Genomic DNA, 25,093 nt, shown 5'->3' on the forward strand with positions numbered 1-25,093 from the left:
CCAATAATATCACCAAAGTACTTTCTCACTCTTCCGTGCCTCCCTCCATACTTAATCTCACATTGGTATTTCCCTGGACATGCTCTACTTTTCCATCCAGAACTTCCAGCAAGGAGGTTTTCAAAGGTTTTTTTCCAACAATTATGAGATTTCTGAGTGCATGACAGTACAGGGACAGCTGCTGTACAACATGCTTCACACACATGAAGCAGTCTTGATGTTTTGCAAATGCACGTATGCTGTCTCACAATGCTTGGTAAGTCCCGTATGTTACAGACCAGCAGTAAGACTTATGTTTTCAATCCATTTGGGGCCCTTCAGATCATATATTGATAATGGCCTCTAAATAACAACATGCTGCTCCCCACAAAAAATGCATGGAGAGGTCTCCTACCCAGCACTGGAAGAAGCCATAAAAATCTCAAGACAGACTGTGCTCTAAATGCACCTTTTCAGAAAGGGTAATTAATTCCACCTGGGTGCTTCATCTTGGATAAACCCAGCCGGGAAGCAAGGTTGGCTTCTTCCTTGCGCTCGATTTGTGCGCAAGGTTTGAATCCTGTTAACAGCAGATGTAGCCACCACAGCCCGAAGAATAAATAAATAAATAAATAAATAGGCTTGATTTCAATTATTGGAGCTCAGAAAATGCCTCGTTAAGACTTTTTCTAAGCCCGCGCATCCCCTCCGGCTCTTCCTTCCCCCCCAACTCCGGGCACAGGCTGCGCCCCCCGCCCCGTCCCGTCCCCGCTTCCCGGCGGCCGCTGGAGCAACCTGCTCGGCAGCGGGGGAGGAGGGACGCGGGGAAGCAACCCAAATCCCGGTTTCCCCAAAGTAGGTCTCTGCTGCTCCTGCAGTCCCGGAGAAACCCGGTCGTTCCGAGCGGGGGTTTGGTTCCAGACTTGGGTTCACCTCCCACAGAAAGGAGGGGGGGAATGTCCCCCTCCCCCCGGCGCGGGTTTGGCTCGTTTTCTTGGAAAACAAAGGGCTGACCCACATGCAAAGCTGACAGAGTGGCAAAGGGGATAAAAAAACCCAGCAAAACACCACCACCACAAAAAAAACCAAACAACCTAAACCCAACCACCCAGCCCTCCTCTCAGCTATCACCACGTTATCACCTGCATGTGCCTGAAAGGAGGCTCTTCCCTCCGCTGAGGGGGGAAGAAAAAAAAAAAAAAAAAAAAGGCTTAGGAAAGCAAAGTTTGAACAGCGAATTCCTGTTATTTCAAAACGCCCCATGTGACAGGATATTTCCTTATCATTTCGAGCCCAGAGCTTTCCCCTGATCCACCAGCCCTTCACAAGTGCGGAGGACCTGCCCGGCGGGAAGCCCTCTCCTCACAGCGGCGATGGCTCCCTCCCCACTCCTGCTTCTCCTCGCACTTCTCCCCCGGGTTTTTCCGCTACTGGGTAAGTGCCCGTAGGGGCTTGCGAGGGATGGGTCGCGGCAAAGAGCGGGGTCGCGGCGGACACCGAGCCCAGCCTGACCTGGGGTTGTAGGGGGAGGGAGCGTCGAGGCAGGTGGAGAAGCCCGCCGCCATTTTAACCCCGTCGGTGCTGCCTGAGGGGAGCTTCCATGCGGCGGGGCGGGCCGACGGGCCCGCCCTGCCTGTCTCTTGCACCCTGAGGTGCCCGGTGGGCGAAGATGCCCGATGAGGCGGCCTTTTGGCACCCATAACACCATGGGCACGCAAACAGGGCTGTCACCGGCCGTGCCTCAGTTTCCCCCCGCTGCCCTGTGGTTTCAGCCCTCGATCGATTTCATGCTGCCACCCAGCTTTCCCTCGGCTGCTGCCTCGTGCCTGGTGTCGGAGCTTTTGCTCCAGTCCTCTGGTCTTCAATGGGCCCAGGGACCTGCTTTTGGCAGGCGTCTTTCGTGGCGGGATGTTAAGGTTGCTGAGGTATTGGCACGGATCAGAGCTGTGAAAACAGGTGAAAGCTGTGTCTCTTGGGGAAACCTGGAGCTCGTACTCTCTCGCTCTGAGAATTACCGTGATTTCTAGTGCACTGCTATTTTTCAGTTGAAGTTTTGTGTCTGCCCTTACCAAAAGCCTCTCAGCATCCTCTGCTCTCCGGTTTGAGGTCTTCTGAAGAACAACTTCATAACACTGCCTTGTAACCTTTCTTGCTTTGTGTAATTAGCAGCAATGATTGTAGGCTATATCTGGTAAGTGAGAGTCTGCTTGGAGAAGACAGTCATCCTACCTGCTTGCTGCCTCATTGCTCCCCCTTCTCTCACTTTGGTGTGCTCTTCTGATGGTCTCCATCAGCGTTTAACCCTGGTAGCACTTCACTGGCTTCATGAGTTGCTTCTTGATTTACACTTGCATAATCTGTGATAGTTTGGAAATGCTGCAGAGTGTGAGGCTACCTTGGCATATGGGAAATCTCTACGGTGGAAGAGATACTTGGCCGGTGAGACTTTACAGTACATGGCACAATTCTGTGGATATAAGCTGGGGCCAGAGATAGGCAAATAGTCACTGCGTGGTGGGTAAAGAAAAATGAAAGCCTGTGAGAAAAATTGTTTTAGGATCTACTTAGGACAGTTGAAGGAAAAGATGCTAGATTTCCCTGAATGGGTTATAACGGTGAGGTGAGTTGGTTCCTATGCCTGGCACATTCCTATGCATTTTAAAGAACCTCCTTCCCAGAGTAATTTTCAAAATATGGATTAGTCTGTTAGAAACTGGTGTAATTCAAAGTACCAAGACTGTGGTACTCATGATCACGCTGTGGTGGACCTTTAAGCGTACCACCTACAGCTCATCTATAGCAAAGAATGGTACCCTGTTATGAGAGCTCTGTAACAAATATTGCTGCAGAACAGTGAAACACAGTAACAGTTATATGAGTCATTCTGCTTAGCCCATTTTACAGACACAACTCATCATATTGACGGGAGCTGTATCAAGTGTTTACAAAGAAGAGTTGGCAGGGCATAGAAAGTGTTGCACAAATACTTTGCTTTTTCATATTCTTCTGGACTATCTAATAACTCACACAGGAAGTGTTGTATGGGAGTCCTCTTCGGTGTCCAAGCAGGCAGAACACAGAAAGGAGACAGGAGCAACTCTGAGTGGAAAGAAATCCTGCAACTACAGCCTCAGCCACAGTTGCTCCTGCATCCTGCTGCCTCCTGTGCTGTCCTACTGTTTTGGTGCCAACTTACTTTCAATGCCTGCTTTTCTGCGTTAGCTCTTTAGCTGCTTACCTGTGTATAATTCCCTGTCAGAGCCCTGTGTGCACTGGGGCCCTTGTATAAGCAGCCGTGTTGTGTTTACAGTCTGCTAACTCTTTGTAGAGGTGCAGTCAGGAAAGCAGAGGACCAAAGATATTCCCCCCCCGCCCCGCCCCCGGCCAGACCTCTTTGTTCAGCTTTCTAACCTTGTTTCTGACACCAAAACTCTGCACCCTTTCAGGCTTGGGTGCAGCAATCCAGGCTTTCAACTTTGGTGTAGCTTTTTCACACGCATAGCATCCTCTCTGTTACACCATAAGCGGCATAAAATAAGGCATGTTATTTTAGGCAACAAATGCAATTTTAGTAGCTTGAAAGATCAGGCAGTGTTTTCCACACATGTGAAAATGCCTGACATCTCTTTTACCTAGAAACTTTAAATAAGATTTCAGGAAAGGAGAGTTGCAAGCATTGCATATATCAGTTTACAAGAACATTGTGCTAAATGCTAGTAGAAAAGAAGAATAAAAAAAGTTATCACCACCAGTGATAATTATACATTTCCTTGTATTGTCTGTGAGTAAAACAGATTGGCAAAGGGCAACAATTTCTGTCTCCACTGCTCATCAGTTTTACACTACTTCCCAGTGAGTTGGAAGCCAAAGGACAGGAGAAGGAAACAACCATGGATGAGATAAGTCTAGGTCAGCTGTTTCTCTGAGAGAGAGGTTATTTGTTCCCAGTTTGTTCTTCTGCAGAAAAATATGATCCTTTCCACATTGGAGCCTCAGTACAGAAGGGAACGTTTTCTGTGATTAACCTTTTTCCCCTTAAATATTTCTGCATTATAGAATTTGTTTAATTTGGTAATCATACATGAATATAAATAATGTTTTAATTACCTTAAATTCCCAGAGTCACATAAATTAACATTTCTCTTTCCTAACTTCTAGCCTGGTTAAAATACAGTTTTAAGACCTTGTGCATGCTATTACATTATGCGATCCATTATCAGAGAGAACTATTAAGTTACTGTGCTAAAATGTGTCTTGGGGGATCAGAGAGGACAAATTCTCAGTCTTTGGGCAAGACCAGCTCAGAAATGTTGCACTCCATAGTACATACAAGCGTAAGAGATGCTAAAAACTTTTCTAGTGGTTACAATTTTGAAATAAACCTTGAATACATGAAAATGCATGCTGTGAAGCGCTGTTTACTAAGAGGGAGAAATAACTTTGGGAGCTATGAAGAGACTTGTAGATTTTCATAAGTCATTAAGAGACATACCTGATGATGGCAAATCCCACTGTTGCCAGTATTTCATTCATAATGGAGAAATGTAAGAAAGGAGAAAGAAATCACTGATTACTGCACTTGAGTGAAAAATGAATATGCCGTTCCAGCCCTACAAGTAGCTTGTGTATGAAGCTTAAAAAAAAATCCTTCCCCTCAGTTCAGACTTTAAGGATTTTAGTGGAGCTTATGGGAACAGAACTCCCCACTGTGGGGAAGCAGAGCCTGAAGAACTTAATGGCTGTTGTCATCTCCTCACGCCTGGGAGCCAGGATCAAGGAGCCAGTGCTGCTGGCGTGCTCAGTGTCAACATCTGCAGTGTATGGTGTGCACGCTCCGTTGTTTCAATAACTCCCGTGGCTGCAGCTTGGAATAATACCACGAGTGTGTTTTTCCTCTTCACTTTAAGCCATGCTGTAAAGCTACAGGAGACACTAGATCCGCATCTCAGCTGCTTTGCACTTTTGAGCGTAGATGCTTTCACTGATGCAAAATAGTTGAAATGTCCTCACATCTGAACTGCTTGCATTCTACAGTCACTTTAACAGGTGTAGGCCACAGAAGTACCGCACCTTCTTTTGCTGATCAGATGAGATTTTAACCCCAAGAGTAGTTTCCAGATTCATATTTCATTTAGGCAGTAGGTAAGATTACTTCAAACCAAATGATTCCAGTGTTTTTTGTCTTACAGATACTAGCATCTTCTTAATATATAATGAAGAACACAAGCGCTGTGTACTTACTCAAAGTTCTAATTCAGTGACTACTGCTCCTTGCGTTCAAGAAAGTGAGTCACAAAAATTCAGGTGGGTCTCAGATCACCAGCTTATGAGCGTAGCATTCAAATTGTGCTTGGGAGTGCCTTCGAAGAAAGACTGGGTTCCGATCACTCTGTATCCTTGTGACAAGGCTAGTGAACTTCAGCGATGGGAATGCAGAAATGAGACCCTCTTTGCAATCCAAGGGGAAGATTTGTTTTTCAACTATGGAAACAGACAGGAAAGGAATATTATGCTGTACAAGGGATCTGGTTTATGGAGTAGGTGGAAAGTCTACGGAACCACAGACGATCTGTGTTCTCGAGGCTACGAAGGTAAAGTTCTGTGAATTAATTTCTGTATTTCAAACTCATTTCTATGCGTATCTAATTAAAATACTTAGAAGTGTAGGAGAATTTCCTTCATCTTGTTAATGATCAGTGATTGTGACTTCTGGTGAAATCAGCAATACTTGATTGTGAGCTTTGGTTTTTGAGGGGTTCATTTTGCTTTTTTGTCAAAGTTGTCAACATTCTGATAGATAATTAACCTTGCATAGTGGTGATTCATTTGGAGAAGGAAAAAAAAGTCTATGGTTATTCAGAACACATGTATAACTATCACACAACAGTCAATGATAGCTTTTACTATTTACAAGTCTACAGAAAGACATAGTGTGAGTGTATAGTCTGTTGATTATGTTTTGTTTTTTTTTTTTTTTCTTGGGGAGCAAATATGAATTATGCTGTAAGAATTTAGCTAACTCTTGATATCTTCAGCTCCAGCATATTGAAGATGCCTTCCTAGGTTTTCAAAGCGAGTTTCAGAGTTGGCGCTGAAGTGTTAGACAAAGAAATAAAATAATTTAAATAGTTAAATTTGAAAAGGTTGTGTATGATACATACATACATATATACATATATGTATGGTAAGTATCTGGGAATACGTTTGGCTTCCCATTTAGTATAGTTTGATAAAAGAAATGGGCACAGAGGGAGGTAAGGATGCATTTTCTAGGGTTTACGCAATGGCTGATTACGGTATTAGTCCTTGGTCTAGAGCCAGAATAAAAGTACCCTGGCAAAGAAAATTATGTGAAAGGAGACGGGGGGAGATGGAGTGATGGCCTCCCATTCCTTCCTCCTTTGTTTTCTAGCAGATCTGTGAGACAGTGGCCTTGGTATGTCATCTCTCCAACAGTCCCTGTCAAGTAGTGTTCCCCTTTATGTTCTCTCAATGCATGTATGTTATATGTGCACACAAAGAAAGCTGCTTTAGTTACTTTGATAAGTTTCATTAAGGCAGGTTTCTGATGGCAAAAAAATATCTTTAGATGCCAATGGAGATTTTATTTGGGCATAATATATTGAAGTCACTCTGTGGTATATATCTTTCAATTTTACATGTGCGTGCTCTTCACTGTCTAAAATGGTCAGCAATTGAGTGGGTTATTGACAGAAGAACCAGCAGTTGTTTGTGCTTAAAAAGAAAATGGCATGTTATGTGGATCCCAATCTACAGTAGTGTGGATTTTACGCTTTTGATTGTTATGCATGTAAAATTTAGCACAGGAATGTACTTGTCTTTGTTCAGCCTGTTCTGGTCAGTGGTCTCCTTAAACAATAAAAATTTGTCTCGTTGTGGACGTGGATATCAGCTTAGACCTAGAGAGTAAAATTATCAATGTCCCATTTCTAGTACAGCTTGTATACTAAGCTAGCAAGCTCTGCTTTCTGTAATGTGCTATAATATGATGATAAAGCCGAACTGATATATATGCTATACTTATTACTGCTTATACATTTTTAAATTGTCGTGTCTCCTTAGATACCTACACAGTAAAAGGAAATGCCAATGGAGCACCTTGTGTATTCCCTTTTAAGTTTGGTGATAAATGGTATGCTGACTGCACAGATGCTGGCAGATCAGATGGCTGGTTCTGGTGTGGAACCACTTCAAACTTTGATGTTGACAAGATGTATGGATTTTGCCCATTGAAATGTAAGTTTTGTATGTTCAAGATTCTGCTGTGCTGTTATCCAGCTGCCTGGAAATATTGGTGTCCTTATCATGTGCTTTACTGTTTAAAATACAGTTTGAAATGTTGCATTTTTCTGGCTCCATGCATCCTGCTATCCTTTTAGAAATTACTTAAATATGCAAATATAGGGCTCAGCATAAAAAAAAATTGACTACCTACATCCGGGTGAAAGTGTGTTAATCATATGCTGGAATCTGTAATTACACCATTTACTTAAATAGAAAGTTAATTAGATGTAAAGGTGCTAAATTAGTATATGCAAAAGGCCGTGTAGAAGTTTATGCAGCAGATCTAGAAGCTAGAATATAGCTTAATTGAAAATTAAGACTACTTTGTAGAATGAGTTGCCTTTTAAACATGAAAGTGCTTACATGCACTTTTTACTAAATCCCAGTATTTCCCAAATCTGTGTGCTACATAGTATTTAAAACCAATGAGAAGTATTTATATTCTAAATTCCCTGGTTTGAGTATAGTTAGTTTCAATTGTAGTATTATGAATATACAGAACTTTATTTAGAAATGTTGATATTACTTTCAGCAAATTGGAGTATTATGCCTGTATGTATTTGAATTCTTTTAAATTTGAATAAAATTTCCCTGAACTTCTGTAAAATATGTACTAAGTATTTTGTCCGCAATCAGCTGCTTTTTCTGTCATGCTGAGAGAGGTAGCACTTCTCCCTCCCTTCTTCTTTATTATTGTGTTTTGCTGTAAAGCTCCATCTGACCGCAGTCAGAGCTAAGGAGGAAAATATGTCTTTTCTTTGATGTGAAGAAAACAGCATGGGTTGATCTTAACTGGTTTGATGATGGAGTATCAGTGTCCTTGCCTGATTGCCATGAATGTTACAGTCATTATTTTAGGCAAATAAAAATTGCGGTTTTTTTTCCTATGCCAGTATTATTTTCAAGATATTAAAAACATGCTGGGAATATAAATCCCATTAATACAGCACATGCAAGATCAACTTAAGAATGCTACGTCTAGTGTTCTTTGAGTAAAGCAAATAGGAGGCATCATTAAAATTTTGTTTAATTCTTTGGCATAATTCAAGGAAATCCATTCAGATGGCTGTGATTGTTTTTGGAAAAAGCTGCTTTATGCTGATTGCCTGCATGTTTCCTTCCTGATTCTTCAGTATTACCTGTAAAATATTCAAGTTTGGGTCATATATTTTAATGAGAGGCGGGCTGTGGTAGTCATCCCTATGAAAGAGGAATGCACTGCATGAGAGATTGATAAGTTAATAAATTTCAACAGCACCTTTAACACAGAACATTTAAGTCTTTGTATGTTGCGATTTATTTAATAAGATTAAAGTGTTTGTTGCTTCATAAGCTGTCTGGGGTAGCAAAGGTGCCAATACGAAAATATGTGATACAAACTATTACAACTAATATTACAAGCTAATTTGGTTCTTCAAAAAGATATGCTGATACAGTGATAGTGGAAACTGAAATTCCACAGGAAGAAGCTGGGAAGTATTGCTACATCAGACGATTTTTAGTAGCCTAGGAATACTTGTTCTTTACAGGTTACACTGTGTCTTTTTGTGCTGTATGTTGCACTGCAGTGTAGAAGTAGGCTTTGGGAAAGAAAACAAGACCATCAGGAGAGTAAGTCATGAGGTGTGCCTGTAGCTGTATTCCAGTGGGCAAAAGTCCATGGAGGCCCCTTTCTTGACAGATGAAAGGGCTAGAATTTCTGTGAGGAATTTAGAAAGCCTTATAAATGATACATAAAACTTGCAGCTGATTAGGAAGGAAATAAATACTGCAGAGAATGAGGAAATATTTAAATAGTCTTGGACTGGTATGTTAATCATTGGGCAAATCTACATCCTTGTATTTATTCACAAATACTGAATTTATTTTCTATGACAGGCTTTTCCCCCGTGCTGCTGTTTCAAGATGTTTTGAAAGGTTTTTCATTGTGGTTTTCAGGGTGGTTGAAAATGTTTGGTAAATTGGTGAACTAAATTGTGTGAGGTGATTTGTGTTGGTTCTTCTGATTTATCTGGAACTTGTAACCTGACTCTGGACCTCACGAATTTATCTATGGGAAAAAAAAGAGAGGAGCATTTTAGCAAATGACATCTAAGGTGAAGATAAGCATGTGAAGGAAGTTTAGTATACTTTAGACTGTTTTACTATTGACAGCATTATAACTTCATATACTATATTATAAATTCCCATTAAACTGTAGTGTATTTATTATGATATTCCTTCCCTACTCTATGCTCAGAAAGGAAGCAATGGCAGTTATTTTATAGACTGTCTAGCAAGATTTATATCCAGTTTTTGTTTGCCATGGTTCTATTCATGCAGTTTCCAAGGATATTGGACTGAGATTACAACTTGTTCTGGATAGATAACTAAACAAACAAGAACACTTTTATTGTTACTGCTAGTCAAAGGCCATATATCAGCTTGCAATTTTAAAATTAAAATCTCTCAGGACAAATACCATATTTTGATATGGTAATCAAGTTGGCATTTTAAAAATTGTAAATGTAATAAATATTTGCATTGTTCAGGACTTTATGACTTTCCTATAAGTTTGAACTTGTCTGTCAAGGACTATGTTTGAAATTCAATGCATTTTTGATCTGCTTTTCTTTTCTTTTCTTTTCTTTAAAGACAGAATGTTCAAAGACACGAATGAAATCTATATTGTACTTTTGCGATTTTGATAGTAATCGTAGTGGAAATAGATTTCACTAATCTCAGTGTATACAAAAATGCATGCTGAATTTATCTGTGTAGGGATAAAGTTCAGCTTTTTCATTCTTTATTTCTAGTTACGTACTAAGCCACTATGCTCTAGTGACAGAGATTGTAGGTTTTGTTTTTCTTTGTTTTTTTTGGTTTTTTTTTTTTTTTTTTGTGTGTGTATGGTTGAACTCGATGATCTCAAAGGTCCTTTCCAACCATGAAGATTCTATGATTCTAAGGACAGGCTGGTTTAACATTAATTTAGTTTAGATGCTAAAATATAGCATTCCAGAAAAGTGATGAATCTTCTGGTTTCTCTGTGGATACTAAGTTTTAAACGATAGCATATAGATTTTACAAGATCCTGCTCCCTGCTCTGTGAAGGCATTTGACCTCATCAAACTCAAATATCAAATTAATTCAGAAATTAACTTTATTTTTATGAAAGACCAAAGTTCTACAGAAGAGCACCATATGCAAGTCAGCTATAATTTATAAGACTGGAGGAGTGAGGTAGAAGGTTGGATAAATGCCTGAGACTTTTTTACTTCTTCCTCTGTAATAATTGTACAGGACTTATAAAACCCCTTCTATCAAGTCAGAACCAGTTTTCTTTATTGAAATATAGATTTTAATATTTCTGCAATTTGTGTTTTATCCCAGGCTTGTGCTTGTGCACAGGAATTTATGGTCTTGTAGAACACAGTGTAACAAAGAAATTTTGCTTTCTGATAGTCATGAAATATTTTGGACAGAAGTTGGTTTGTGGATAATAATAATGGGATGAAAGTTCCCATTTTTAGTCACATGCCAATATTACAGTAGGTCATATTTGATTTTTGTTTTCTAAGGCTAATCTGAAAAGAAGCACTTCAAGAAGCACTTCATATTATCTATAGTTTATCAAATTTAATACAGGAAAAAGTGGAACTGGTTACTGACCTGCTGACATTTAACATGTATCATGGTTTGTCTTGAGTTTTGTTTATTGTACTGTTTTCCTTTTATTTGCACATGTAGATCTTCCGATCTCTATCAATTTGGAAAAGAAAAAGACCTCTTTCTTTCTTTTTTTTCACAGCTTGCAAGTTGAGAAACTCTGACACAGGCTGCAGGAATTTCAGTCGTTTTCCCACTGTCAGCAGACATACAGTGATCTCTGCTATATTGTGCTTTTGTCATGCAACTTTAATCTCTTTATGGAGTGTTATTTAGATCAGTGTTGGGGCCTCCTGTAGGTTCCATTTTTGGCAGAGCAAGATTGCACTGTTGTCTGTTGCTGGTTGTGGGGATCCAACTGAGATAAGCCAGGAAAGGCTGCAGCGGTGTAAGGAGTGTGGTACCTTCTGGGGCCACTTCTAATGTTGGGCTCTGCTGGATGAGTTTTTCACTGGTTTGGCATTGCCTAAAAGTGCCAAGTTCAGATATTCAAGGAGATGACAGTCAGGTCACATGGCAGAGAAGAAAGTGTGGTGGTATGTCAGATACATGCTTAAGACAAATGGCAAATTGCAGGAAAGTGTGAGATGGATGCTGATAATGTAAATATTGCCTTCACGGCTTGTGTCTGATTACCTCTCTCACAGTAAGAAAATCCATAGCCACTTTACGCAGTACCCAAAATTAGTAAAAAAATTGGGGTTTCTTATCTCAGAAAAGTGGTCAGCTTGATATATACCTTAGCTAGCATGGGTCTGGAAGTTTTTAGTCTTTTTCTCCACAGTGACAAATCAATTGTTTTAGCATGACTTCAGCTGCTCATCTACTGCCTTAAACAGCAGCTTTGTTATGCTAGAGAAAACAGGGGCGTTGTTTCATTACCAATGTACTGTCCAACGTGGCTGTCATAGTTTAGCTCTACCCTGGGTTTACTGACACACTAGGGAGCCTCAGGTCTCCTTTTAAACCAGTTGTCTACAGCAGTGTTTAGGCTTTGTGTATTTTTATTACACACTTTATTCTGTATTTTTTCTGGCTCCATCTTCATGATCAGTTACGACATTTCCTTTTCTCCCTGCAGTTAATGGTATTGATGTGTTGTGGAATACAAATCCTTTAACAAACGTCCAGTATCAGATAAACTCCGATGCAGCTCTGAAATGGCACCAGGCAAGAAAAAGCTGTCAACAACAGAAGGCAGAGTTATTAAGCATCACAGAGTTGCACGAACAAACATACCTGACAGGTAGGGTAATATTATCCATCAGTTTTTTTTAAAAGTGCATTATTGTAACAGTGACATCTATAGAGCATGTTGCATCTTGAAAATGGATATTTGTTCAATTCTGGTAGTTGGTAGATTTAAATTGTTATCTTGAACAATTCAGCTGGAAAAATCAGACAGATAATGATTATTTTATCCTGATTTAATATTGCCAGAAACTTACAGCAACAAAAAATACAGCAATTAGATAATGCAAACAATAAAGAATGAACGTTGGAATGCAGGAAAATGCAATATAGTTTGTAAACCAAAGATGCAGATACAAAGATTGCATCCTTTTTGTGCTCTACTTGTTGCATATACTAGTCAGCATTTTTTGCCTATATCTTTAAAGCTGTCATATCATCAGTGTGTGCTAAAATATGAAAAGAAAGAAAAAGAACTAATAAACAAAAGGACTTACAAATAGCTTGTTTTATTTTCAATCTTCTTCAGTGTTTTTTGAAGTAATTTCCAAACTTCTCCTCAGAAAATTCAGTCTTGAATTAGTGATGAATACATTTGCATTCTACAATGACACAATCTCCTCTTTATTACCTTCTTAGACTGTGTACACACATAAAGCAGTCCACTGATTAATCTATTAAATAGATTAGAAAATATGCTAAATATGTTCCATCAGTTGGAAGATAAACTTTTCTATGCCATAAGCTGTATGTTGTTCTGTGTAAGTTCATAGAATCAGAGAATGATTTGGATTGGAAGGGACATCTTGCACTATATCATGTGGTTCAAAGCCCCATCTAACCTGGCCTTAAACACTTCTAATCAGGGGTATCCACAGCTTCTCTGGGCAACCTGTTCCAGTGTCTCACCAACTTAATCATAAAAACTTTTCATTATGTCCAATGTAAATCTACCCTCTTTCATTTTAAAACCGTTCCCCTTTGTTCTGTCGCTACAGGCCCTGGTAAAAAGTCTCTCTCTGTCTTTCTTATAAGCCCCGGTTATATGTTGAAAGGCTATGATAAGGTCTCCCTGGAGCCTTCTCTTCTCCAGGCTGAACAATTCTCTCAACTATTCTTCTCAGGAGCGGTGTTCCAACCCTCTGATCATTTTCATGACCCTCCTCTGGACCCACTGTAACAGGTCCATGTCTGTCTTGTACTGGGGGGACCTGAGAACTGGATGCTGTACTCCAGATGGAGCCTCATAAGAGGACTGGAGGGGGAGAATCACCTCGCTCGACCTGCTGGCCACGCTTCTTTTGATGCAGCCCAGGATATGGTTGGCTTTCTGGGCTGGGAGCGCACATTGCTGGCTCATACTCAGTTTTTCATCCACCAGTACCCACAAGTCTTTCTCAGCAGGGCTGCTCTCAATCCACTCAGCCGTGAGTCCATGTTGATATTGGGGACCTTGCACTTGGTCTTGTTGGACTTCATGAGGTTCTCATGGGTCCTACTCCTCAAGCCTGTCAAGGTCCCTCTGGATGGCATCCCTTCCCTCAGGCTTGTCAACTGCACCACTCAGCTTGATGTCATCTGCAAACTTGCTGAGGGTGCACTTGATCCCACTGTCCATCTCACTGACGACATTTAATAGTATTGGTCCCAACACAAACCCTAGAGGGACACCACTTGTTTCTAGTTGGACATTGAGCCATTAAGTGTAATTTGGATGCAGCCGTCCAGCCAATTCCTTATCCATCTAGTAGTGCATCCATCAAATCCATATTTCTCCAATTTAGAGGAATGATAAATACATTTTTAATACTATGAACAGTCTGTTCTGTCTAAACTTCTCTTTTCAATTTAAGGATTTGTTCAAAACATGGGTCTTTTTTTTTTTTTTACTAAGTATGATGAAATTATCATTGAAATTAATGCTCAAGGGAGCAACCTGGCACTGACATATAGAAGTGAATTATTAGTAGGTGTGTTTTAATTGCAAACTACTAGATATTGCTCCCAAATGTATGTGGATATCAGTTTTTCATTCTACAGCTCTCCTGGCAGAACCAGGATTACCTATCATGCCCAGTTCTTGATTGTCTTAAACACAACTTGTTTGTGTAGAAGAAGTACTGGAACCCATTAATGTGTTGGTGCCAAATCAGGCTCCTGTATGACATTCCAGTCCTTTCCAGTGCTTAAATACCCCTCCTTTTAACATTGCCATGCCTCAAATGCTACCCATAATGATGGTGTCAAAGACAACTGAAATATATAGAGCAAAATTACATGCTGGCATGATGCCATCGGTAGAAGCATAAATAAATATGTATAGTGCAATGATTTTCTGTGAGGTATGCAGAAATACATTTAATTCAAAAAAATTAGCAGTCATCCAGCTGGGCTTCCAAGTCTTATACGAAAGGCAGGGATGGACAATTGATTAATAATGACTATAAATAATGCTAGAGAATTCAGCAGGACCATACATAAGCCTGATATTTCTAGGTGCTTTTCAGAACTGGAGGATTAATTTGGAACTGGTTTTAGAAGCCTGACGTATCATTGGCTAAAGAAGTGTAATCAGATGAGCTGAAAAATGTACAAGATGTGCTGTCAAAAAGATGACGTTTGGAATGACCACATTTTAATGTCGTTTGTTAAAATGCAGACAGTTTTTTTACTTTACGGCATTTTGTAAATTTGAAACTTACATTTGTTAATTTTATTGGAAAATAAACTATACAACAGGAAAGTATTCACGTTTCATTTTAGAAAACTGATTTTTTGGTTTTGTCACCTTTTGTGCAACTTTATCAATTCAGTATTTTATAATTCTGGAAAAAAGTGATTTGTTTCATATTTACGATCATCGGCTTATAAAGAGCATGCAGAAGTGTCATTTTGTTTTCTATTGTAGTAAAATTCTCCACACCAAAAACTGTGAAAACTCCAAAACTGCAGCGACCCATGTGAGATGATGACATGTTGTGCAGGTTTAGCATAGCCACCTTAGCTAAAAGGTTGAAAGTTGTTAAAACTTGTACTGGGAAAAAGGAGAAGCAGATGGTATAGCTAGAATTTAGCTCTTGTTTTGAGAGTGTTTGCTCTTGCTGTGCATTTCCAGTATCTCTCTTTGTCTCTGTTACCTAGGTTTGACTGGCAAACTGAGTACCGCTCTCTGGTTTGGTCTTAACAGTTTGAATTTCAACAGCGGATGGCAATGGGTTGGTGGTGCTCCTTTTCGATACTTAAATTGGGTTCCAGGTAAGGTTAAATATGTTGCTACTCAGTTTAAAAGGCAAAAAGTTGGTCATCATGTAACATATTTCTTTTCTAGTACTCTGTTCTACAATTATTAGATGTCGTTTGATGTTGAAAGATTCTGACTGTGGCTATAAACACTGTGAGTAATGGCCCTTATGCTAGGGATACACATTGGGCTTAATTTATTATTCACAATGGAAATGGTAGCATCAAAATCCAGAGGAAAGTTTTAAAAGTCATCTATTTACACTTCTTTTGTATATATTCTTGATTTATTCAATTTCTATACGAATACAGAATAAATCTGATGCAATACGTATCTTCATTTGTGAGATTAGACAGCTCAGTGTAGGCTTTTTAAGTTTGGGTGTTGTTTTTTTTTAAAATCTTTGTTTGTTTGTTTTTAAATTCCTTTCCTTTCCAATTTGTTTTTGTTATTTTCTTAAAGATTAGATTTTCATTTTCATTTGCGATTAACCTACCCATGGTAGTAATATGTATCAAACTGACCACATTAGGCTAGTCTACTTTGAAGCAAACCCAGCAACTTCACATTTGTAGCTGCGATGTTGAACTCTGATGCCGTTATTAAAAAGTTGGTCTCTATGCCAACTGTATACATGGCGAAGAAGAGGTGCTTTTCTGGTTTGCTATTCAGAGTGCCTATGTTAGGGTGTCCTTTTGCATGACCCTTCTTCCTTTGCAGTGACTATTCAGGAAGCCTTTGGAGACTAAAGTACATGTCTGAAGTTATGCACTGTAAATACTCCTACTTACTTTCATTGAGCATGTCACATGTATTTAATCTGCAGTAACTATAAATGTACACTCCATTGTATTACCCAGTGGCTTCCTTGTGTAGATGAGGCCAAAAGCATATTTTAGGTGGACAGACTTCTTGAGTAGGTAGGCTTTGAAGGGTGAATTGAACTACTTTATAAATAGCTCTCCAGTGGAGTGAGCACACAAGGGTAAACAGATGGGCTGAACTGCAAGTTGCTGTGAAGGTATTTATAGGTCTGTCATCCAAATGCACTGATGAGGATCTGCATGTAATGAAGAGTGGGAGCAAACTGATTGTGAGGTGGAGCCAAAGTAACAAGGGGAGCTGTTCATGGCTGTTAGAAGTGTGGACAACTCTCAGTTGTCCTGTAAAGAATTAGATGGGTTTGGGTGTAACCAAAATGGGCTCCATTTATCTTTAACTCCTTATGTTCCTTAATTTCAGTCAAAGATAATACTCTTTAAGTCCATATAACCTCTTTTATATTTGTGCTATCTCCTTCATGACTTAATATTGGTCAGCCTACCTCTGTCTCATCCCCATTATGCTGGATGTTCAAGAGCTGACTCTTTTTCCACTAGTATATTTTAAGAGAATTTGTGGAAGCTTCATATTCTTCCATCTCACTATCCCTAAATAAATAACAGACAAACATGGGAACTAAGTTATCAACATTTAAACTAAAATTATGCTGGTTAGGCATTTGGGAGAGCTAACTGCTAACAGCTGAACTTTTTTTTGTGCATTAAAACAGTTTAAATTTGTACTTTTGAAGCAAGTATATATTTTTCTTCTATGGGGAGAATATATAACATGACTGCAAATATAAAAGTTAACTGTAATCTAATGTAATGAAATCATAATGATATAAGAAATGTTTCAGTGAACAATCTTGCACTCTAAAAAAATATCAGTTTGCTGTGTTTATTGTCAAGTAGTAGTGACACTTCCTTGTTATGTAGTATAACGGCATGTGTTCAGAAATGAAAAAAAAACCCATGTTAAGTTCAATCACATTCGACCAGATCTTGAAAAGTTCATCTGGTTTAGTGCAGAAATTTGTTCTGTTCTGCAGGTTCTACTTTTCTTCTAGATGTTTCTGTTAACGCTAATGCTAATCTTCAATTGAAAATATCCAAATATCCTGCTATTGTCATATTGTTTAGACAAGTGAACAAGAAGTTCACATTAGCCAAATAATTACTTATTATTTTTCTGTCTTTACTGTTATACTAAGTACAGAATTTGACTAGCTTACTGAACAGTTTTTTCACCTAAGGATTGTGTTCTGGAGTTTAGACATTCTTCATTTAGAATGGGACAAAACAAAATAAATAGTTGCACTCTAATGCTTTTCATCAAGACTTTGAACCTGTGAAGAGGCTGTTAAATTGTGAACTGGATAAATATCTCAACTTGTGGTTGCTGTGAAAAAAATATGTCTTAAGGGAATGAACCGCCCCATTTATTCTAAAGGACTGTGGTGAATCACAACTGCCTATATGTCAATGTATTTTATAATTAAAGCATGGAACAGATTAGAATGTGAGAGGAATGGGGAGGGTAACAATGATGTGCTTATACTTTGTTGTTGTTGTTGAGGTTTTGTTTTGTTTGTTTTTAAAGGACACCCTTCTCCAGAACCTGGAAAAATCTGTGCAGCATTAAATCCTGGCAAAGGTGCTAAGTGGGAGAACCGGGAATGCGACCAGAAACTTGGCTATATTTGTAAACGGGGAAATGCTACTTTAGAATCTTTCATTATTCCGAAAGGTAGGTTTGGTAACAAAACCTCCACAAATTATTAATGACCAGTGGTTTTTATCTGTAATTCAAATAGCCGTTTGTTATTGCACATGGTGAAACCAAGCAAGGGTCTCTGCAGGCTATGGCTTGACCAAGATTCCCTGTAAAAGTGAACAGTTTATACTTCCTTTTTCTTCTGGCCTCCCTACTTCCTGTGTAATAATCTTTCTTCAGTAGCTCCGAGTTCTAAATTGCAGAAATGGTGGAGTTCTCTTTTCCAAAAACAAGCAGAACTATCACATCTTGTTCATAAAATAAAAAGAGAAATAATTTGATGTTAAAAAAGAAAAAGATTTAACCATCTAAAGCCCCATGTACTCAGTGAATCTAGTCTATTTCTTCTTCCTGTCATTTTTACTAGTTATGAGATAGAGTAAGTTTGCCAGTGCAAGTTGGTAGTGGACCAGAGGATTTTTTAATTATTTTGAGAAAGTTAAATAATTACATATATGTAGTTAAATAATACATATATGTGTTATAAATAGATATATATTTATATATAGATGTATAAAATTATTTATTTGTATATATATAAAATATCTAAATTATTTATGAAATTATTTAAAACATATATCCACAGACACTTTTTCAGAAGAAATGTAATTATGGCACTTGCCTAATCTACATAGGAAAGACAAAACAGGGATAAGTTTTCGTAGCTTTATTTAGACCTGTTTCCTTATTAGCTCTCTGTGTACTATAAAAACCTTTTATCTTATTCCTTTGTTTCATCACTCCTTCCTTCTGTTCTTTCCAAGTTTCTTTCTTTTTCTAGGCCATATAGGTATTTCCACTGGCATTATCTTGTATAGGTTTTAGAAGCAGTAAGCTAAACCATTACTGGATTTCCAGTCCATTTATTAATACGAATTATCAGCAAAGCAGATATTTTGGGAACTCAGTGTTTGACATTTGGCCTAAAAACTATGGGCTTTTAATGCTTTTCCTGAATTTGCCAATATATAACGAGTCCTGTCAAAAACACTTAGGGTAGAGACTTCTGCTTAATTTGTTTTTCTTTATTGCTAAGAGAAAAAAACCACATTTTTTCTCATGAATTAAATGATTTGTCTCATTAATTAAAATTGTCTCAAAAGCCATTTTTCTCATTAATTAAATATTGACATCAACATTTCATGCTTAAATTAATTAAATTAATACTAAAGTGTTGAAATTGAGCATATTCGTTGCCTTAACTGAGAAGGACTTCAGTGGATATTTTAATTATTTCCTAAATTAAGATGTAAAGTTTTGTTAATATTTGTATACAGCTGAAAACCAGACAATTTAATTTATATAGGTTGTCTTAGATTGTTCAGTTGGCTGCTGCTCAGCTTTTCAGGTTTCATGCATAAGTTCTTAAACACTGATGTCCAAAAATATACTACCAATTAAATACTGGCTGCTACCTTATGTAGATTTAAATTCAGTTTTGGGGAGTCTAATGGCCATTTCTTTCTTATGCATTAGGCTTTTGATTCTGCCCTCTCTTCCCCCGCAGTTTACTAGTAATTTGGAGTAAAAACAGAAACGAGACAAAAGTTTTCGATTGTACAGAAATTGCTAGGTAAACTTGTTGACAGGTGAACCAGAGATTGTCAGTGATTCACTTCATAATATATTTTCCAAAATGTCCTGTGGGGGGAAGTCACAAAAGGGATAAGCATGCAATCATACAAGGTGTTAAGTGCCCTCAGCTTCTAATGATGTGAAGGAAAACTCATGGCAGATGATGTTTTCCTGACTAGGGCTCCTGAGTCAAGAAATAAATTATTCGCGAATTCATCCATGCACTTAGTTGTGCACTTAACATTAAAACCAGAAGCAATCCTTTGAAATTTAAACCCTAGAAGTTACAACTGAGTCTAACAAGGCAGTATGTGAGGACTCTGGGACACTTTACAACAGAATATAATCATGCTTGTGTCCAAAATAAAATAGAGAAAAATCTTTATAGAACATTTATTTATGTTGCAGATGAAGATTTTCACAAAGCCAACAGCTGTACGATTTTTTTTTGTAGCAGAAGTGTTTTTTCCAGCAGGGGGCCACATCATTTTATGCATCTAAGTGATGCAGAATCTTTGGGCTTTAAAGCATTTGTGCTGTAACACAGCAAAGTGGATTAATAGGAACCTGTTAATTTGACACTCAAAACTTGCGTATTTTTTAACTTAATTTTCTAAGGAAAGGCTGTCTGTCTACCTCCACAAAGTGACGGCCAAAATAGATTTCATCCCAATCCAACAAAGTGTTCTTAAAGTATTAAGTTTCTAATGTTTCATAAAACATTAGATTAGAGGAAATAAATGCTCATAGTGTCACTGTTGTGACTGCTGTGTGACCTCTCTCTTACCAGACTACAGAGAATGAGCGTGAGAGAGAGAAAAATGAATCATGAGACACACTTCACATAGTGCTTTCTTGTTTTTAGACACCCAAGCTAATCACTGTGAAATCTTCAGACTTCAGGAAGCCAAGCTTATAGTTTACAAAAGCATTTGCTCTCTGTTTGAGGAATAACCATTCTACGATTACAAACTTCATTTCTGTATCTTGATCTATTCCACAGTAATTTCATCAGTTTTACATTTGGAATAACATTTTTTACACATTAATGTGATTTCCTGTGTTGCATTTTATTTGTTTTAATTTGCATTGCTTCTTTTGCTTAAGTCAAATGAAGCTTAGAGAGTAGTACTTGTTTCCATTAGAATAAAAAATAGATTGTATGGCTTTGTGTTGTCATGTATTTTCTTTAAAAGGAGAATAGGGAAGCGCAGAATTATTTTTTGCTGAGTACTGGAAATTAGGAACTGAAGACTTTCTTTTACTGAGAAATCCCCAGCTATGTCATTCAATAAGACTTGCACCAAAGAAATTGGACTGTCAACTGTTTTTCTTGTTTTGTGGCCTGCAACAAATTCACTGGTGTTACTGGATTTACGAGTAAAAGAGCCTCCCACCCTGCCATAGCTCCTTTAGTTTTTACAGCAATAGTCTCACAGTCTCTTTTGGTCTGAAAAAGAGACGCTCACAGACTCAGTAGGGAATATATACCTTTGTGACTGTCCTTGTAGCCGTATCTGAACTGCTGATGTCTGTTCTATGCAGTGTTTACAGTTTGCAGAAGGGTGCACTAAGTGTGTTGGAGGTGCATATATGCATAGATTTTTTTTCAAAGCCTATATTTATGCCTAGATTTTTTTTCTGACTGTTACAGCAAATCACTGTACAATGCATATGCTCAGAGCTGAGACTAGGACAAATTAGGAAGCTGTCTGAAGCATCAGACTGACCTCTACAACAGCATTTGCCACTTCTGTCCTCTCTCGTTTCTCCCAACATACATTCAGTTTGTTTTTCTGGGGTTCCCCCACTCCCTACTCCAGTTCTTCCTCTCCTGTGGCAGGACTGTCAGGGCTCTGACCAAGCACTGAGCCCCTTGTCCTGGGGTGACAGTGTTCAGTTTTACTTAAACTTTGTGAGAACATGCTAGCGCTTTTCTGAGGCAGGTCTGCAAACAGCAGACTATGTCTATAGCTGTGCTAGAAATCTGTGTTGTGATGCTTTAGTATACACTAATCATCAGCATATTCCAGTCGAAACAGGATATGCTCTTGCAACCTGGGCCTGACTGGTCATGACTTTGAATGCCTACTTAAATATTTCTACGGAATGTACCCCACGTTCATGCACAAACACATTGCTGCTGCTTCCTTGACATTGACAAGTTTTTTGGCCAACAGAATTTCTGCAAACCTGCTGTCCTTGTTCTACTCTATATATTGGTGTTTGCTAAACCCATCTGCTGATTACAAATAAAGTGCTGCAAGAATTATGATTTGTTTCTGCAACAGCAATATTCTGTTTATTATATGTTCGGATGGCACTCCTCCCAGGGCTGAATTGTTTGCTGAACCGCACTGTGGTTGTTGGCAGTACTCTGGTGCTGTTCTGTTGAACTTTTAAAAACAAGTTTTAAGCATAAATCTTTTAGTTTGACAGCATAATTTTCTCAGTGAAGCTTTTAAGAAGGATTCCTAAAAGCAGCATTCTTATTTGGGTTATCTCATGATCCTGTAGAAGCAGTTATTTTTTCTTTGCTAGTCTAGCAAATGGGGCTAATCCATAAAGTGACTAAGGTTTCGGGAAGAAATTACCTTCATATATATGTTTTGTAAGCCCAGGTTCTTAACATATAGCTATACATCATGGAGGAGGGAGAGAAATGCTCACATGAGTGTAGAAAAATGATAAAGCAGAGCTCTGCAGACCTTACTTTTTAGTATGTATGTATGCATATAGAAGTCAAAACTGTCTTTTATGGTAATTTTTAATTCTGTCTTTTCACAAGTTGCAACTACTTGTTTGGAACTCTAGTGTTCTTTTAAAAAAATCTGGAAGTTTCAACTTTTAGTCATGCGTGCAGGTTATAATCCCTGCAAGTATTTTTCAGCTTTGCTGTTCTTCATGGAAAAAAAAATATAATTAATTTCTTTGTTAAATCTTTCCTTATGTGATTTTCAGTCTTCAGTTAAGAATAGAATTCTGAAACTCTTTATGGTCATTCTTCTTTTCAGAGACTATTGTGCCTATTAGGTGTCCTGATCAATGGATGTCATATGCTGGTCACTGTTACATAATTCACAGGGACCCCAAAATGTGGAAAGATGCCTTAACATCTTGCAGGAAAGAGGATGGGGATCTGGCGAGCATCCATAATGTTGAAGAGTACAGCTTTGTTATTTCTCAGCTTGGGTACCGTGAGTATTTTTTTACAGTAACATATATCTTTCTACTAAGAATATGAAGAGTTTTGAATGTGTTGTATCTGTTAATAAAAGGAGGAGACTGTTTAAAAAAAATTAAAATAGATGAGGGGAAGCAAAGCCTGTTGGTGAAAGGCAGTTTGGGAAGATCTGGGTCCTGTTACAGTACTTCCATGTCCATATTTTTCAAGTCACACTGCTTGTGTTTCTTCTGAACAAAGAAGCTCTCTGTCTCAGTGTGTGGGTTCAGATGTGCCCCAAATTAAGTATGATACTTACACACTTGGTTTCTGAGCGCACACTCAAGTTGTTGCAAGGCAAGTTAAGCTACAGGTGCTGTGTGTTCATTAGGGGAAATGTAACCATGCTGACACTGAGGCAATTTTGTGGTTGCTGTTGCTTTACATGGACCAGATTTTGCATGTAGGATCAGTTAGTGCTTTTTGATGGGAGGAGCATATTCCCACCTATGCATGCTTCTTTGCAGTATCTGATCCTATGTGTGTTTTTAGTGCCAGGTAAGTGTAAGTTAGTTTATCCTTCACGGAAAGTGCAGTAAGCTGCCTTGGGCTGCGGTGTACTTGGGCTGCAGTGTAACAGCAATCCTGGAGTGGCAATCATAAAATAGCTGATATGTTTTAGTTTTGTATCTTAGCCAACTCCATGGCAACTTGTGCTTGTCTTCACATTCCTGAAAGAGTGATTTATTGTTCTTTCATGAACAACATGAAATTTTTACGCTTTCAAAGGAGATTATTAGGAAAGGTGGGACTTGTTAGAAATAAGGCTCTAAAGGAAATTAGTTGTATTTTCACCTTCCTCCTTGGAAGTAGATTATTTCATAGTTTAATGCCTTCTCCAAAGACCTTTCCTGAACTGATTGCTCTCCACTGTTTTTGTAAAAGTGAATGTTTCTGAAAGGCAGATAGTCCTGAAGGAAACCAGGCTCTCACATATGGTACACTCACTGCAACAGACTATTTTGAAAGCATTCTTTTTAGAGGAGTAAAATTGGAACAACTAAAGAAGCCTTTTAAGGCAGTTTATGACAGTATCAGATTACTCTTGCTCACCACTGAAATGAGAACACCATGTATTGCAGTGCCTAGAAAATCTTGTCTGCATCAGAACTCTGCTGCAATAAGTGCTGTACAGAAAGAACAGAAGTCTGTCTTTGCGCCAAACAATTCACAGTCCCAAGTAAAAAAAAGGAAGAAGGGGTACAACTAGATGAGTATTGTCATAGTAGCCAAGCTTTTGTTGGCATCGCCCACAAAGGAGAACTTTAGAGAGGAACATGAAGAAGAATAAAGAAGTGCATTCTGGATGTTTACACAGAATTCCAGCATGTGATATGGCCCAGTGCATGTCTGAGAGAGTGGGAAACAGCTTATTTACAAGTGGCTGGGAAAAAAATAATCTTGGTATTTAGTCACCCAGTTTTAGAGATGATTGCAAAACTCTATGGCAGCATTTCTTCTTCAGAGGAGAAAATGTTGTGTAGGAGCAGGCTCCATGGAACCAGAAATAGCTCTTGATCATTTCTGATTTGCATGGTTTATTTAGATGTCTTTGGTGTAATCATGTTGTTAAAGAATGCTATTTATTGTTTGTATTACCATGGTGTGAGACCTCTATAGTAGGAGCTCTGGCCATGGATGAGGTCTCTGCTGTGCTAGGTCCCCCATAAACACAGACAGAAATGTTTTAACAAATAACTAAACAAAAAAAGAAATTCGAGACCATGAATGGTGGTAGCTAAGGAGGGAATGAGAGCATGATGGGCATTGAAATTGGAACAGGTTTCAATTTTGGTAGCAGAGAAGAGTTTAAAGGAGAGTTCTGAGATGTGATGTTGGGGGACTTCTCAACAGGAAGAACAGTCTGGAAGAACAGCTAAAGGTGCCTGTTTGAAAATGGAGCCTGATGTCCTGTGAATCTGAGCCCTTCTTATTGAGGGAGAGATGGTAAGGACAGTATGAATAAGCCATGAGGGCTGAAGATACTTGGGTATAATAAAGATGGGAGAGACAAGGGAGGGGAAGAGAAAGGAGAGAGACTCCATTAAAGTTACAAGCTGGGAGGGTGATTTTTGCTGGGAGGGTGATTTTTGCAGCAACTTGTTTGATTAAAATGGGAAGCCTGCATGTTCCTGTAAGTAGCAGATGGGAGAAATGTCTCAGGAGAGTTCTAAGTTGTGGGGATATCTAGGGAAACCTCCATCTGAAATGTGTTAATCAGAAATAATTGCCTTGGGGCAATGACATTTAAGTGCTTTACAGGCACTTCTGTTGCTAGTGCAGCAACAGAAAAGAAACAGTTCTAGTTCCATTGAGAGCCCCACTCCCACAGC

General features: G+C 38.7%; 1 protein-coding gene across 3 annotated transcripts in view; it reads left to right on the forward strand.

The window, feature by feature from the left end:
- Nucleotides 1-1,274: 1,274 nt before the first annotated feature.
- The window catches only part of MRC1 (mannose receptor C-type 1), a 59,423-nt gene continuing 35,604 nt past the window's right edge, over nt 1,275-25,093 (forward strand). The window contains exons 1-7 of one of the 3 annotated variants that reach the window (XM_054189902.1): nt 1,275-1,413; nt 5,169-5,570; nt 7,063-7,236; nt 12,014-12,178; nt 15,265-15,378; nt 17,789-17,935; nt 22,552-22,734. In XM_054189902.1, the coding sequence (XP_054045877.1) occupies nt 1,353-1,413; nt 5,169-5,570; nt 7,063-7,236; nt 12,014-12,178; nt 15,265-15,378; nt 17,789-17,935; nt 22,552-22,734 (1,246 nt within the window). In that variant the 5' untranslated portion in view covers nt 1,275-1,352. Of the gene's footprint in view, nt 1,414-5,168; nt 5,571-7,062; nt 7,237-12,013; nt 12,179-15,264; nt 15,379-17,788; nt 17,936-22,551; nt 22,735-25,093 lie in introns of those variants that run through there. The other 2 variants (XM_054189903.1, XM_054189904.1) reach the window with 2 other exon arrangements.

The sequence above is a fragment of the Rissa tridactyla genome, chromosome 2 (assembly GCF_028500815.1).
Source record: "Rissa tridactyla isolate bRisTri1 chromosome 2, bRisTri1.patW.cur.20221130, whole genome shotgun sequence".
Lineage (NCBI taxonomy): Eukaryota > Metazoa > Chordata > Aves > Charadriiformes > Laridae > Rissa > Rissa tridactyla.